Genomic DNA, 14558 nt, shown 5'->3' with positions numbered 1-14558 from the left:
ATGCAAGCACACATCTTCAAGGCAGTCCTTGAACTACACAGCATCTACTATGTCTAGAGGAAAAAAAAAAAACCAAAACAGCAACCCACCCCATTCTTTCCAAAGAGTAAAACTTATCCCTGCCATATAACTAGCACAAGCACATCCCACAGCTATTGCTTTCTTTCTAGAAAAAACTATCTGAAGTGACTCTAGGACAGCTTCCTACCCGGGTCAGCTGGCAGCACCGTGGACAGACCTCCCTGAACTCCCTTTTCTCACACTGCTGCCCTCTTCAAACCTCCCAGGCAGCTCAGAAGAGAAATGCAGTAAGAATAAGATGTCTGCGCAGTAAGGGCCAGATTTATCCCAGCTAGTGCTGACTTGGTAGCACACTCTGGTGAGAAAGCAGACTTTCTGTCTAGGTGGCAGCAGCTGCTAAAGGGAGGGGCTTTCTTTTCACTGCTCCCAACAAAACGAGCTTGCTCCAGGGGGGTTTGGCTCCTTTAGCTATCATAGGTGTGCACAGCACCTGAGCAGCCCTGGGCAGGACTTGCTGCTGGAAGCTTGCAGGGAGGGAAGTGGCTGCTGGCATCTTGTTTTCAAACACTCAGAAGCAGAAAAGAACCATGTCAGGAAAGCTTATAGAGAGTCTGCACGCTAAGCTCAAAATTTCCTTGCATGAAGAAATCAAGTTTGTGATGAGTCTATGACATATTGATGTATCAGAGAAGCTTTGTAGAGTGGCTGGGTTGTTTGCATGGGTTTCCCCATCCTTGGATCACATGGAGTGGTTTGGGCACTGCTTGTAGGAAGAAGCGGCGCAGACTTCTTCCTCCCCACCCCGAGAAATTTAGTTTCTAGTTTTTGGTTTGTTCTGTGCTTCTCTGAAGGAATTCAGGCCAAAAAGATGGGTAGAGTGCGAAGGTGTTTGAGGCAGTCCTGCCATCGGCCAGGTGGGCAGTTCAGCAAGCTTATGTGTTGGAGGGCTCTCCTTTTGGTCAAAACAGCAATGACTGTTACATTTTTTGGTTGTTATTTGTTGGTGTCACCTGTAGCAAGTCACCTCCTGTGCTTCTCCACGTCCTCTGGTTGGTGTTTTTAAGGAGTCCCCCATGATCCTGCAGAGGACTTAGGCACTAGTCTCCTGCTCCCTCCAGTGCCAAACTCTATAACTTGATTTTTCTTTCCCCACCCCCAAACACACAGCAGGGTTGTTCTGGGCTGTCAGAAGTGTGTGGCTGGGCACTTTGGTCGTATGTGAAGCAATTATGTGAATGTTTTGTCCATGGGCAGTTGCTGCACGGTCACCCGCTACTGCAGGAGCCAGAGTGGGCCAGAGATCGTTGCTGCTGTGTGGGCCCTGTGGCTGAGCTGGGCCTTTCTCGAAAACTATCCTATAATTAATAGGAAATGTTCTTGGATGTGTTATCTGAGAATTAAGTTAGTGGAAGGTGAAGGTTGATTTGCCCCCCCCCCCCCTTTTTTTTTGTCAAGCACTAGCTGGCATTTAGCAATTAGAAATATTCCCTAATTCTGGTATTTCATGGGTAAAATAAACAAGATACTACTTTCCATTCAATGCTTAATTGCCCTTAGAACTCAAAGTGGGGAGATTTTCTAGTGGTAAACAGCCTTTCTAAAACACAATTAGCATTAATTAACATCCATGCTGGGAATTTAATCAGAAGCAGCAGATTAATTCTGTTTTCTGAACGATTTTTTTCTCACCTTGGATACGGCTGTTGTTGTACGGGCTGGAAACCTCGCGTTCGCAGCAAGGAGCTTGTCCCAGGGCTTACGTCCCCCAGAGCTGTCACACGAACAGCATTTGAATCAAAGACTTTTTAAAGAAATAGAAAAGAACCTTTCTGAGGGATCAGAAGCTACAAGCTTCCCTACAAGTACAGCATTAAATTGCTGTGTTACAACCAAGAGACTTCCAGCTTTTCATGTTTTACTCACAATTAGAGCTTTTTGTGTGCAGGGGTCACTGAGGGATGATATTTCAAAGTTATCTGGTATAGATTCAAACGTAGTAAAAGTACTTTATTTTAAAAATGTGGGTTACCTAGTATAAATATAAAAGTAGTGAGTAGAAGTGTCTCGCTGATGTTTTCCTCCAAACTGTTTGAAGGGTTACTTGTGGGTTAAATGTTTTTTATCACTTTGGTTATTTGCTGTTTGTTTAGTAGCTAGACAGTGAAATGGAGTTGTGTGTACTTGCTAGGATATGCTTCGCTATTGTAACAAAAGTACTACAGAAATATATAAAGAAACATGAAAAGCACTGTTGAAAATATGTCTATATACACACACACACAAAATAGAGGCATTAGGAAAAGGTAAAATCTTCCAGTGTTCTTTCAGTGCAGGAGGGATGTGTCTAGCAAAGCCACTATTTCTGGTTTGATTTTTGGTTTTTTATACAACCATGGATTAAGTGACAGAATGAGGGTTTTTTTCAGTTACTTGTTAGCCAGTTTTCTTTGAATCTTGGGACTATCTTGACTAAAATTGAGCTACAATTAAATGCTGTACGGACTTCTACCGTTTGTGATAGGAAGAAAAGGTCTGCTGGAATCTGGTTGGCATTTTAAATGTTGGAATTTTAAGGGCCTTAAACTGAGCAGCTTTTAATAGGCCTGCTTGAAACATGTTTTGTGTGTGGTTTTTGTTTGGTTTTTGTTTTCCTGATGTCATGCCTATTGATCTGTGTCAAAGTATCATGTTTAGGTTAAGTTGTATAGACGGGAAATAACTTAGGGGACCGTATTATGTTATACTTAGAGGACTTCAAGGCTGTGTACCTGTTAGGAAATTTTGTTTGGTTTAAAGTTTGTCATCATTGTTCTTTTTTTTCCAGAAGTTTGGTGTCAATCAGTCTAAGCCAGAATTTACAGTGGATCTCAAAGGGGCATCGATTGAATGGGCCTCAAAGGACAAATCCAGCAAGAAGAATGTTATTGAGGTGAGTTATTTTGTTTTAATGCAGAATTATATGTACTTTAATTAATGAGCTAAGAAATTTTCTCTAAACTTACAACCAAAAACATTGAGCTTTCCACATTTCTTCTCTCTCAAATGTACATGTATCTTGGTATCGGCAAGAAATGTCAACTTTTAATATATCTGTATGGGTTATGCTTTTAAATTTTAAGCGGACTGGTATTTACTGTTTTCACTGGTAAGTGCTCTGGAGAGGATATATATTATGTAAAAGTTATGCCAAGGAGAAGTTTATTTTGATTTAGGTAATTTCACTTCCGAATTCTAGTGTGTTTATCAATTCTGATGATACCTGTTTTTATTTCCGTAAAGCTAAAAACCCGCCAAGGAACTGAGCTCTTAATTCAGTCCGATAACGACACCTTTATAAATGAATGGTATACAGTTCTTAACAATCAGGTATGTGTTTGAATTGTGAAGGCTCTATTTTCAAGGTAATGTTATTTAGTAAAATAATTGATATAATGACTCCTAGTGCTTCACATACATCTTTCTGATTTTCTTGACTGTGGGCAGGAGGCTGAGGATGTGGCAGTTCCTGGTGGTGACAAGCGAAATATAATTAATAGTGCAAAGGAACAAGGATGGTCCACTGGATTAAGGACAAGGAGTTATTAGATTAGTCTTGTTCCATAGTACAAACTAGATTCCAGATGATTTTTTTTTTTTCAAAGCAGTTAATGGTTTTCAAATTTTTCAATCCTGAAAAACTTTGAGGCCTCATGAAGAGAGCACTGTCTAAATGATCTCGGTGGCAGAGGGATCCTTAGTGGGGATGTTAATTAGACAGTTGAATATATTGATCTTTGATATGTGAAAAAGTGACCTGAAGCTTTTGGAAAGCAGCAGAACGAGTGTGTTCCAAGCTCACATCTAAGTGCACCTTAGTTGATGAAGTTGTGCTTCCAGTCATTTTGTGCTCTGGAGCACACAACTTTGCCTTGGTTTTAAAGTGTCCTTGTAACAAAAGACACTGTACAGCCAGATTTTTCTAACTGCTTAGAAGTCAGGTTCACTTTAGTAGAAGTGAAGTACAGTTTTGGAAGGGCCTATGTTGTGCTCAGACTAGGGGCAGTTTCTTTTCTTGTTTTCTGGTGTGTCTGCAGTCACGTGTGTAGCACAGGTGAGCAATTTTAAAACAGGCTCTGGCATCTGCTTCTGCACTACAGTGTGATCTACATTTGCACGTCACTGTGTTTAATGAGAATATGCTGAGAGAGCAATAACACAGGGTAGAAATTTTAGGTGCTGGTATATTTAGTTTTTCAGAGTGAATTCGGTGTATGCTTTTAACAACAGTGCAATTTTACAACTAGTGGTTCTGTTTTCTGTTAAGAAAATTTTAATTACAGATATCTGAAATGTGATAAATGCTTTAGCAATATTTTTTAGACTATCAATCAGGTGCTTCTGCAGCAGACCATGAAATAGCTGATGTTTGTCTACTGGATTTGGAAAGAAAAAAAAAAAAAAACAAAACCAAGCACCACAAATTCATTATTTATTGGTTGATTTAATGAAGTGTTATGATGAAGGGCTGGTTGTACTTTGAGTGTCCAGCAAAACTTTCTTATTGGATCTTACGATGAAGTAGTGTTTCTCAAAGTTATTCGCTCTGCCAGTGAGAATGGTGTCATCTCTGAAGATATTTTTAAGCATCTAGAGTTCAGGAAAGAACCAACTGAATATCATTATGGGGAAAGAAATGTACATTGTAGAACTGTGTAAAGGAAATGTGGGTGTTGTGTGTGTGTTAATGCTATATTCTATGAATTGGCAAACTGATCAGTGTATATCTTCTTAAATCTAGCCGGTAGTAGAGTCTGATGAAGCACTGGAAGATGAGGTACCAGATTCCCCTGGGGTGGAAAAACAAGACAAGGAAAAAGACAAAGAGAAAGAGAATAAAGACTCTAAGAAGCTTCGTTGTGAGTTGAACATTTTCCATTTATTGCTTTTAGCAATGCCAGTTTTTATTTTCTGCCTCTTCAGTATTATGTGTGGATAGAGAAGAATTAAAAAGGACAGCTAGAAATGAAACTACTCAAGTTTGGAAACAGGTTTTGATGTAGTTCATTTTGCATCTTGGGGCCAGTTAGTAGATTTTCTTCCGTGTTTTATAAATCATCTTTAAAAAAGTACCAAATGTCTTTAGCTTCTGCTGAATGGCACATGAAAAATAGGAGAAAATGGGCAGTGGTGAAATGAATTATTTTAAGGGTGTTGTCAAATGCATAGAAGAAATGAGACATTTGTGTTCTCTGACTTTTTATAAATTATTTTGAATAAGAATTATTTTGTCCTTTTACATGTTTACTATGTTTTACTTGATTTTTTTTCTGTGGTTCAGCATCCGTAAATATTCACACCATTAACTTAAACTGCAATTTCACTAAGTTGCTAATGATGTTATATTGGCTCATTTGGAGGAACTAAACATTTTTAATTAGACATTCACAATTTCAGAGCTAAGTTTCTTTTAGCCGCAGAAATTTCTTTCTCTGCACAGAAATACATGAATCAGGCAGACTATTTTCTGTCTTCTGGGCCTGTTGTGTAATTTGCAAGAAAGTATTTGTTTCTTTCAAAATAGTTGACTTAATGAAGGACAGGACCAGTTTTGGAGCATAGCTTTATTTTTAAAATTCTGCATCCAGCCCATATGTAAGCTGCTATTTATTTAGTTTCACAGGCAACAGTTGGTTTTACAGGGTGGGTTCTTTTTGTGGCAGGATTGTCTCTTGGCAGTTTGAAAAATAGATGCTATTTACAAGGAGCTCCAAAAATTTAAGGGAAAAAATGTGGATGCATTGCAAATTTGAATAGGTTTTTTATGTGGGGGGGCTTTTTTTAGTTTAATTATTTTCTTTTAATGTTGGTTCCTTGGCAGATAAATGTAGTGTTCATTCTGTGGATATTCATATTAAATGCATCTCTCTTTGCAGCAGTGAAAGCACCTAGCAATATAGATTCCACGGAACAGAAAAAGACCAAAACAAAGCTCAAGAAGTTTCTTACACGGCGCCCTACGTTACAAGCTGTCCGTGAAAAAGGCTACATTAAGGGTAAATGAACCTTTGTAACAAAGGAGATAATTTGAAAAGCCGAATTTAGTAGTTCATGTGTAAGATGGGGTTAAATAGGTCTAGTTTTAGAGTAAAACACACGTATATGGCTGGTTTAACAGAAGTTTTGAATGTGGTGGTGGATTGTCATTCTTCTGAGTGCTGGCAGCAGGCACTGACCTGCGCGGGGGTGTCCTCTCCTTCAGCTCGGTACTGCCAAAACTGCAGTGGAAATTGAGGGTCTGGGAGCATGTTTGGATTTGAAGTGCCTCTTAGTCCCTGTGCTCTGCCGTTCTGAGCTGGGGATGTCAGATGGGTGATCATGGTTTGGGCAAACAAGGGGAAGAAAAGTCCTCTGGGTAACGAGCTGAATGCGAGTGCTCATCTCTTTCACGAGGGTGCTTTAGTCTTAGTGGAACCAGACAATCATGTGCCATCTCATAAGAAATGAAAGATTTAGGCAAACCAGCATGAGGCTAAAGGAATCTGAATTTAGACATCTGTTTTGCCTAACCTTTTTTGAATGTATACATTTTGAAATTGTTTCACAAGCAATGTGTCTTAGTGATATTCTTGAAACAAACTTACGGAGGAATTGATTTCCGTTTGTCACACTTTGAGAGAACAGTATTTGCACAGGTTAAAGTTAGTGTTTGTGTAAATTATTGACTTGGTACTCACTGTAAAACTTTATTTATTTGTATGCTTTAGCAGGACTTGTAGGTGGCGCTTTACTAGGGTCAAAATAGCATATGAGTAGGCAAATACCAGACCAAATCTTACTGTGATTTGCCTAACTACATGCTTTAGCAAGTGTGCTTCTGTTGCATGTGGTGTTTGATATATTTGTGTATCTGCAAATATAATTTAACTGTAAATTATGGAATTTTTGTTTGGGATAAGGAGGCATTATTCCCAGGCTTTGACTTCTTGCTCTGCTTTACAGCTTAGTATTCATGTCGTGGCTCAGTGACGTAACGTTAGCAACAGTGAATGCTAAGCCAAGTTTAATTTGTACACGTGCGTGCTGATGATTGAATTTTTAATAAAGATGTTAAGGAAATAAGAGTTTGTTTTTATTTAAAAGCATGATGTAATTTTAAAAGTTGGATCTGCTCTGTACAGTTTTAGTTTATGAATGAAAAATACAGAAGCCTTTATTGAAAAGCACATTGTATTTTCGTGGCTGCTACAGAACAAGCTTAGTAAATGGAAAACTTGGCAAACCCAGTATGAGCAGAAAAAATAATGAAAAGTTCTAAGAAAAAAACCCACTTCAAGCAGCATGTGCTAAGCAGAGAAGTAACTGCTGAAGTTTTGTTACATGGAAAAACAAAATTACGAAAGTTACTTTAAGATGAGAGGGAAAAAAATATGATTCCTGTGTATGTGGAAATTATTAAAATCAGAGGCAATTGTAGCGATTCAGTTTGTTCTGTGCCTGTGTTTTCTTGTGCTCCCTAACGTGCCTTGCTTCACCTGCCGCAGCTGCATGCCAGCCTGGCTTTCTGCTGCGCCCGCTTTCGCCATCCCTTGCTACTGATTCTGCTTCTACGGCTGGTTGTGTGAGTGGCAGCAGCAGGACTGGGTCACTGGCATTATTTATGCGCATACAGCTAATATTACCGTTATACGCCAGTTTTTGTACTGTATAATTGGTTTGCTGTGCTGTTTAGATTTCCCAAAGCAGTAGTCAGATGCAAGTGTTGTTAATGAATCTACTTACACTACTAAAGGTGAAAAATGAGTTAGATACTGTGCATGATGCAAGTGCGGTTTCCCTCTTGCAGAAGCTCTGAAGTAAAATCTACCAGATACTGTGAAGACAGCCACTTACATACCTTATTTAACAGAGCAAAACAGAACCAACCAAACAGACCCCCCCCACTTTGTTCCTTAAGAGTGTGAGCTTTGCCTCTCTATCTCAAGACCCTTTTTCAGTCTCATGCATCTGAATGGGGGAGGCCATCTATTACTTGGGTATCTTTAATAAAAAAAAGTACAAATGGGGCTGAGAAAGATTCTGGTGATAATATAACCTGAACAAGGGGAGTTAACATGTTGCTGAAATACAGTGTGGCATTGCAAGAATCTGTTGTTCTTTGCTGAAGCTGATTTTAGTTTTTGCTCCAGTTTATGATAGCAAACACTCCCCTGGATTGTGTAGTTTGGAAAACAAGACTCAAAATTACCTTTGCCCATAAATAGCTGTATTTAGATTTCAGCCTTCTAGCCAGGTTGCCTATGCATAGTCATCCTTGCATCCACTCAGAGCTCTGTCGTTTATGAATCCACGTCAGAACTTAAAAATGTTGGAAGTTAAAGACTGTGCATTAAAGTAAATTAATATGTAATGCTGGGTTAGACAGGAGGTGCAATGAAAGATGAAATTTTACAGGGTTTTTCCCCAAGCAATGCCAAAAGCTTTTACTTTGGTTGAAGTTTATTACCTCTGTTCAGAGTTTTAACAAAGATGACAGCAAATGTATTTTGAACTCAGAACAAGAATAGAGGGTGACAGGACACTTGGATCCATTAAATTTCTCATTACAGTGATGACTATATGACTCTTGCAAGTATCTTCTGACGGGGTAATGTAATTTCAGTAGCAAAAGTTCCCTATTCAGTGACTCAGGTTGTGGGAGCTGCTGACACTCTTTCTTACCAGGAGCTTTTTCTTGCTGGGAGCTGCTGAGAGGTCTTTTCAGCCCTTGCCTGCTTTCACTCTAATAGTGGGACAATTGTATCCAGTAGTCTTTGCCCTTTGTAGAGGTTTGTTTTAACCTGAACTAGTTCTGTCACTTGAGTCCTGTTCCACTGTAAATCAGTCTCTTTACTTGGTTCCAGATCAAGTGTTTGGTTCCAATCTCACCAGCTTGTGTCAAAGAGAAAACAGCACGGTGCCAAAGTTCGTGAAGCTGTGCATTGAGCATGTTGAGGAACATGGTACGGTGACATTTTTTTGTTTCCAAATCTCTTTCTTACCATGCTATCCAATTTTAAACGTTTTAATCCTTAAAATGCTGCAGGTTTCTTCGGGGAAAATGATCCGAAACCTGTAAATGTAAACAGCACTGTGTATTCAGGAGTGGGGACGTAGGTGGGATCCAAAATGGGGAGAGGAAAAGAAGTTATATCTGAAAAATGGATCTGCTTCAGTATCTTTCAAGCCAAGGAGAAGGCAGGACAGTGTTTTTTGTTGAAAATATGTTGGGTTTGACTCCTGCATTGACTGTAGTCTGTGCTGGTTTTCTTGCTGTTGCCATTACACTCTCTCTTGGAAAAGATGACTGAGAGGGGATTATGGAATTTCCATAATCATCATTGAAATATACACCAATCTGTTAATCTTGAGAATCAGGCTGTTACAGGGGAACACTATGTGTTAATTTACATCTTCCAGTGGAACTTCATTTAGGATTTTATTGCAGCCTGTAGCCCTTTCTCAGTGCTACCATCTTATGGCCTGGGAGGGGAGAGAGAACTGTTTCTGTTGCCTGACTCCCGTTCAACAAACTGCCGCCGTGCTTGTAGCAGCAGGCTTTGTTCCATTTGTGATCTGCAGCTTGTGAGAAAGAGGTTATTTTGCTTTTTTTTTTTTTTTAAAGACAGGACTGCAGTGAAGATAGTGGTGTGAAGTTTTCCTTTTTTAAATACCTGAGGGAAAGCTGACAGAAGTGAACAGCTTTTTTCCCCCCGCTTCTTCAGCTCTGCTTCCAACTGCCAGTACACTTGAAATCAGTTCTTTCTGTAAAGGAATGACTAGTGGATTATGGGGCAAAGGGGAATGTCAGATGGTGCTGGTAACTGTGCTTGTTGCATCAGACAACTCCCTGAGGAGCTCCAGGGACTGCAGGTATTCTGGCAGCGCTCACCCCCTCAGTGGCACTGACTCACATGATGCATTCAAGTGGCGTTTCAATTAAATTCTTTCCCTCCTAATCGCTTCTGAGTAACTGCAGTAGCAACCACGGAGACGCAGTTTTCTTCTTTTCTGGTGGAGCGTGCAACACTGCCACGGCAAGGGCCACCCTTTTCGTTTTGTGGGCTGCTGGGTAGTGAGTGTGCATGCACATTGTTCCTTCTCCATGTAAACCTGGTCACTTGACAACTTTGAGATGCCCTATGTGCATTATGTGTTTTGATTTTTTTCTTAACCATACATTAAAAAATTGAACATCCACAAAACACTTGGTTTTTGCATGTTGGACTCCCATATACCCCCTGGCCGCCCACCAAGAGTATCTTAAACGAGACACCCATCTCATTGGGGAAACTTGGAGCTGTTGCCTCATTGCAGCTGTTCTACTGTGTAAGAAGTTTTAGAGATCGAGCCTGACACTACCAAACCAGTGCCAGCAGACTAAACCTCCTCTGATATGCCCTGCCCATCAAAAAAGTTAGTTTAACTTTGTTGTTGTTACTGTTGAACCAAGGGTTCTTTGTTACAAGGTGGGTTTCTTTTGTTCTGATTTTGCTAAGTAGACCTATAAAGAAGCAGCCTAATGATTTCCAAATTCATACATATGTAAGGCATTAAAATGGATTTATCCCTTTGTTTTAGGATTAGATGTTGATGGCTTATACCGAGTTAGTGGCAATCTTGCAGTGATACAGAAGCTAAGATTTGCAGTCAATCATGGTGAGTTTCCTTTGGCCATGTTACAATTGTGTATATTTACAGATTGTTGAAGTTTGTAGAAAGCTCAGAAAAAAATTTTGAAATGTATAGCTGCAGTCTTTCATTATAAATGGTTGTTAACTTCAGAGGAAAATTACTTGCAAAATTACAGAATTTCGTGTGTAATATACATCATTTGAAACCCCTAGCATCCTGGAGGCTTGGTCTTACGTGGAGTATTGAGGTATTGCTAGAACATAATTCTAAAGAAAGGTGGTAATAGAACTTGGGGTGGGGGGTCATTATGTCAAACAAAATAGCTTCATACCTTATGGAAAACCAGCAGGCATGTTAAGCTTCCACTAGAATTAAACTCCTAAGTTAATACTTTGAAGCAATATTTGTTACTGCCCTTTTAGTATGGGGATGCTTAGCTCCTCATTGCCACAGTCTGTGTATAAAACCCTTTATGTGGTTGTATCTTAGTGTTTTGTTCAGCGGGAATCAGTAGGCAGCTCGCAACTGAGGGCAGTAACCCATCCACAATCTGACCTCTCATTTCCTGATTGACAGGGTCTGACAGTGAATTTTGTGTTATTTCAGCAGCTCCTGTTCCCTTTGGAAAATGCCCTTGGCATAGGGGAGCTGCATGCAGTGCAGTGGGCAGAGTTTGGCCATCTCTGTTCTGGTTGACTTTCTTGTATCCCCTTTTACGTGGCTGCAGCTCCGTGTCCCTGCACAGAATGGTCTGAAGTGTGGAGTAGGAGCCTTCACTGCTTTAAAAGCAATAAGTGCAGAAGAGTGGTTAAATTTATTAAAAAGAAAAGCTTTTATAGTTAAATTGTTAACATTAATTATTCATTTTTCTCTCTCAGATGAGAAACTAGACTTGAATGACAGTAAATGGGAAGATATACATGTCATCACAGGAGCACTGAAGATGTTTTTCAGAGAATTGCCAGAGCCGCTGTTCACTTATAATCACTTCAATGACTTCGTCAATGCAATAAGTAAGTCTGGAAAACACAGTGGTGTTGCTTGTATAAGTCCTCCTCAGTATGTACAATTCATTTAATTCTTGTGGATAGTAAGAACAAAGTTTTGGTTATGATTGTCCGTAATGCTTACCTAAAATCGCCTGTCAGTAATGCACGGACTGGTCAGGAGGTGGCAGTATTTTATCTGATATTAGCACTGCAAAATGATTGCTTTTATTCCCGGTCTGTTAAATTTTATGCTGAATTTTTATTTCTACACCTCATCCTTTTGCAGAACAAGAACCAAGGCACCGTGTCCACGCTGTTAAAGATTTAATCAAACAGTTGCCAAAACCAAATCAGGACACTATGCAGGTTCTCTTCAGACACCTGAAGAGGTAAGTAGCAGATGGAAGGAAAGGCTTTGTATTGATGATCCTCCCTTAAAATGAAATAATCAAATAAAAAGTACGAGGTGACTGTTCCCATGGTGGTTTTCTCGCATATATTGACTTGCTGAAAACAATATATCGATCTGTATTTATACAAACTTGCAGAGCACCAGATGGACTTTACACAGTATGTGTCATAGTTGTAACATTTTTACTGCCAAGTCCTTGTGTTCAAGGGATTGTGAGAGGATCAGGAATAGCATTTTGAAGAAAGAACTTCTCTGTAGAGAAAGGATTCACAACAGCTGTGTGTCCTAATAACAAGACTACTCATTAAATATTGTGAATAGTCATTTGCTTTGGACTGTATCTTTTTCCTGTCATTCCATTACTGTAATGCTGATAAGTCTCTTCTTGTGTTTTTTTTTTTTTTTCTCTTTCAGAGTTGTAGAAAATGGAGAAAAGAACCGAATGACTTATCAAAGTGTAGCAATAGTTTTTGGTCCAACCTTATTAAAACCAGAGAAAGAGACTGGTAACATAGCAGTCCACACGGTGTACCAGAATCAGATTGTAGAATTAATTCTACTGGAATTGAATTCTATCTTTGGACGCTGACATTTTTCTTGGAGCAGAAACTGGAAGTGATGGGTTGGCAGCAGGACTCCATCAGAAGGAAAATCTCTCACTGTACATGATGTGTATTATGTTTGTGGACCAAGAAGCAACTTGTTTTTTGCACTTTTGGGGAGGGGAGAAACAGGAGAAATGTTTGACCACTTTAATGCAAATTAAAGACAACACTCTGGATTTCTTTGAGAAGTTCAATGTAAAAAGTGAATTGAAAAGTTTATAGTTTGCCTTTTTTTAAGTAGCATCGGAAAAAATGTAATATAGGTTCATACACTGGATTTCTTGGAGAGTAAAGCTATTAATCTCAAACTGGGTAATCTGGAATTTAATCTAAAATGTTTCCAACTTGATAGGGAAAAGTCCCACCAACTTGGGCTGAAAAATTCAGTGAAGTTACATCTTAAGCTTGTGTGTTACAGCCTACTCAGATCTGTATGACACTTTTTGAAGGGGTTTCTGCATGCAGTGACTGTCTTAAACTTGTGCTAACAATTTGGTTTAGTTACTCAAATCTAATTCCTCACTTGCTGTCTGCTGACCTTTTTCCTTTTTTCCCCCTTTTTCCCCCCCTTTTTTTTTTTCTGGTCTGTCTTTCCTTTTTCCTCCCAGCAAGCTTTATGGAACTTTTTAGTTGCGTTATAGAACAGCACACTATTTCAAACACTCATCTTGTAAGAATATCCAGCAACGGATATTTGTCTTGTGGCATAATAGAAGTTATATTTAATAAACATGTTCATTTTTTTTTCAGGGTATTTCCTGAGCTAAGTTTTGTGTTATACTGATTTAAAGCTAAAATCTGAAGTAAATACCAACTTGTAACACTGTGTTGAGTTCTTGGTATAATGCTGTGGTAGTGGAAGTTTGATGTAAATACAGGCTGTCCTTTTGATTCTTGTATATAATTCCATTCCTGTATAGTTTAGGACCGTTTTAGTCACACATTTCTAATCATGGGTAGATTAGCTACAGTAGCGTAATGTTTCCAGTGGACGTCTGGGTTTGAGCAGGGAACAGGTTCTGGGGAGGGAGGGGGGATCTAACTGTGTGCACTTTTAGATGTTAATGACATTTGCGGGCAAATAACTGTAATGCAAAGGGTACTGGAGAAATACCGAGTGTGCTTGCTAAATCGTTAATGCACTACAAGAGGAGCCTTTTAGGTTATTTAACGTGTACAGGATACGTTAGAAAAAAAATGTACTATGAGTTCTAACATCTACAAATAGTGAAACTCATGTTTTAATAGATAGGTGTTTGATGGAATCCATGATGCTAAACGTAAGAATTTCTTTTTACATTAATGTAGAATAATTTGTAAAATTGGTTTTGAAAGATTTTGTTACAGGGAACATGGTCTGCTAAAGATTTTTTTAAATGTATTTTTCTAGACTAACTGCTGTATCTGACATATTTGTTATGTCTAACCCCAATAAAGAAAACCGTTAGTTTTTTTCTGGAGTTTGCCGTTCCCGCTTCAGACAACATGAACCCCCTTTACACAGTAAGACTGACTGTATCTTACTGCTTAGCATGGATACTACTTGTGGCAAAGAGTTGTCATGCTGGATTAAAGGCGAATGCTTCCTTTATAACCTGACAATTTGAGGAACTTCCCTGTCCCTTTCTTTAACAACTTAAATTCTAACATAAGCTTCAGACAAGGCAGAAGTAATTTATGGATATAAATTTGTCACCTTTAAAACCTATCCCAAATCACTTGGAGCCTACTGTACAGAAAGCAGATACACTGGGGAAATGATTATATTTTGCCTTTGTTATACACCTTTCACAAAGCAGAGGGGATGTGTGGTGAAGTACGGAGGTGTAATCAGATGAACGGTGTGAGAACTTCATGATTGCATGAGAAGTCTTCAGAGAT

The 14558-nt window shown here is 39.1% G+C and overlaps 1 protein-coding gene across 5 annotated transcripts in view; it reads left to right on the top strand.

Moving 5' to 3' along the window:
- The window catches only part of ARHGAP12 (Rho GTPase activating protein 12), a 77946-nt gene extending 63809 nt beyond the window's left edge, over window positions 1-14137 (top strand). For 3 of the 5 annotated variants that reach the window (XM_082045988.1, XM_082045986.1, XM_082045985.1), the window contains 9 exons: window positions 2846-2950; window positions 3301-3387; window positions 4799-4916; window positions 5934-6053; window positions 8901-8999; window positions 10618-10695; window positions 11550-11684; window positions 11947-12049; window positions 12487-14137. In XM_082045988.1, coding sequence (XP_081902114.1) covers window positions 2846-2950; window positions 3301-3387; window positions 4799-4916; window positions 5934-6053; window positions 8901-8999; window positions 10618-10695; window positions 11550-11684; window positions 11947-12049; window positions 12487-12661 — 1020 coding nt within the window. In that variant the 3' untranslated portion in view covers window positions 12662-14137. The remainder of the gene's footprint in view (window positions 1-2845; window positions 2951-3300; window positions 3388-4798; window positions 4917-5933; window positions 6054-8900; window positions 9000-10617; window positions 10696-11549; window positions 11685-11946; window positions 12050-12486) is intronic. The other 2 variants (XM_082045989.1, XM_082045987.1) reach the window with 1 other exon arrangement.
- Window positions 14138-14558: the final 421 nt, after the last annotated feature.

The sequence above is a fragment of the Streptopelia decaocto genome, assembly GCF_964273445.1.
Source record: "Streptopelia decaocto genome assembly, chromosome: 2".
Taxonomy (NCBI): domain Eukaryota; kingdom Metazoa; phylum Chordata; class Aves; order Columbiformes; family Columbidae; genus Streptopelia; species Streptopelia decaocto.
Note: the sequence above shows the minus strand (reverse complement) of the source record. Positions and strands in the feature narration are given on the sequence as shown.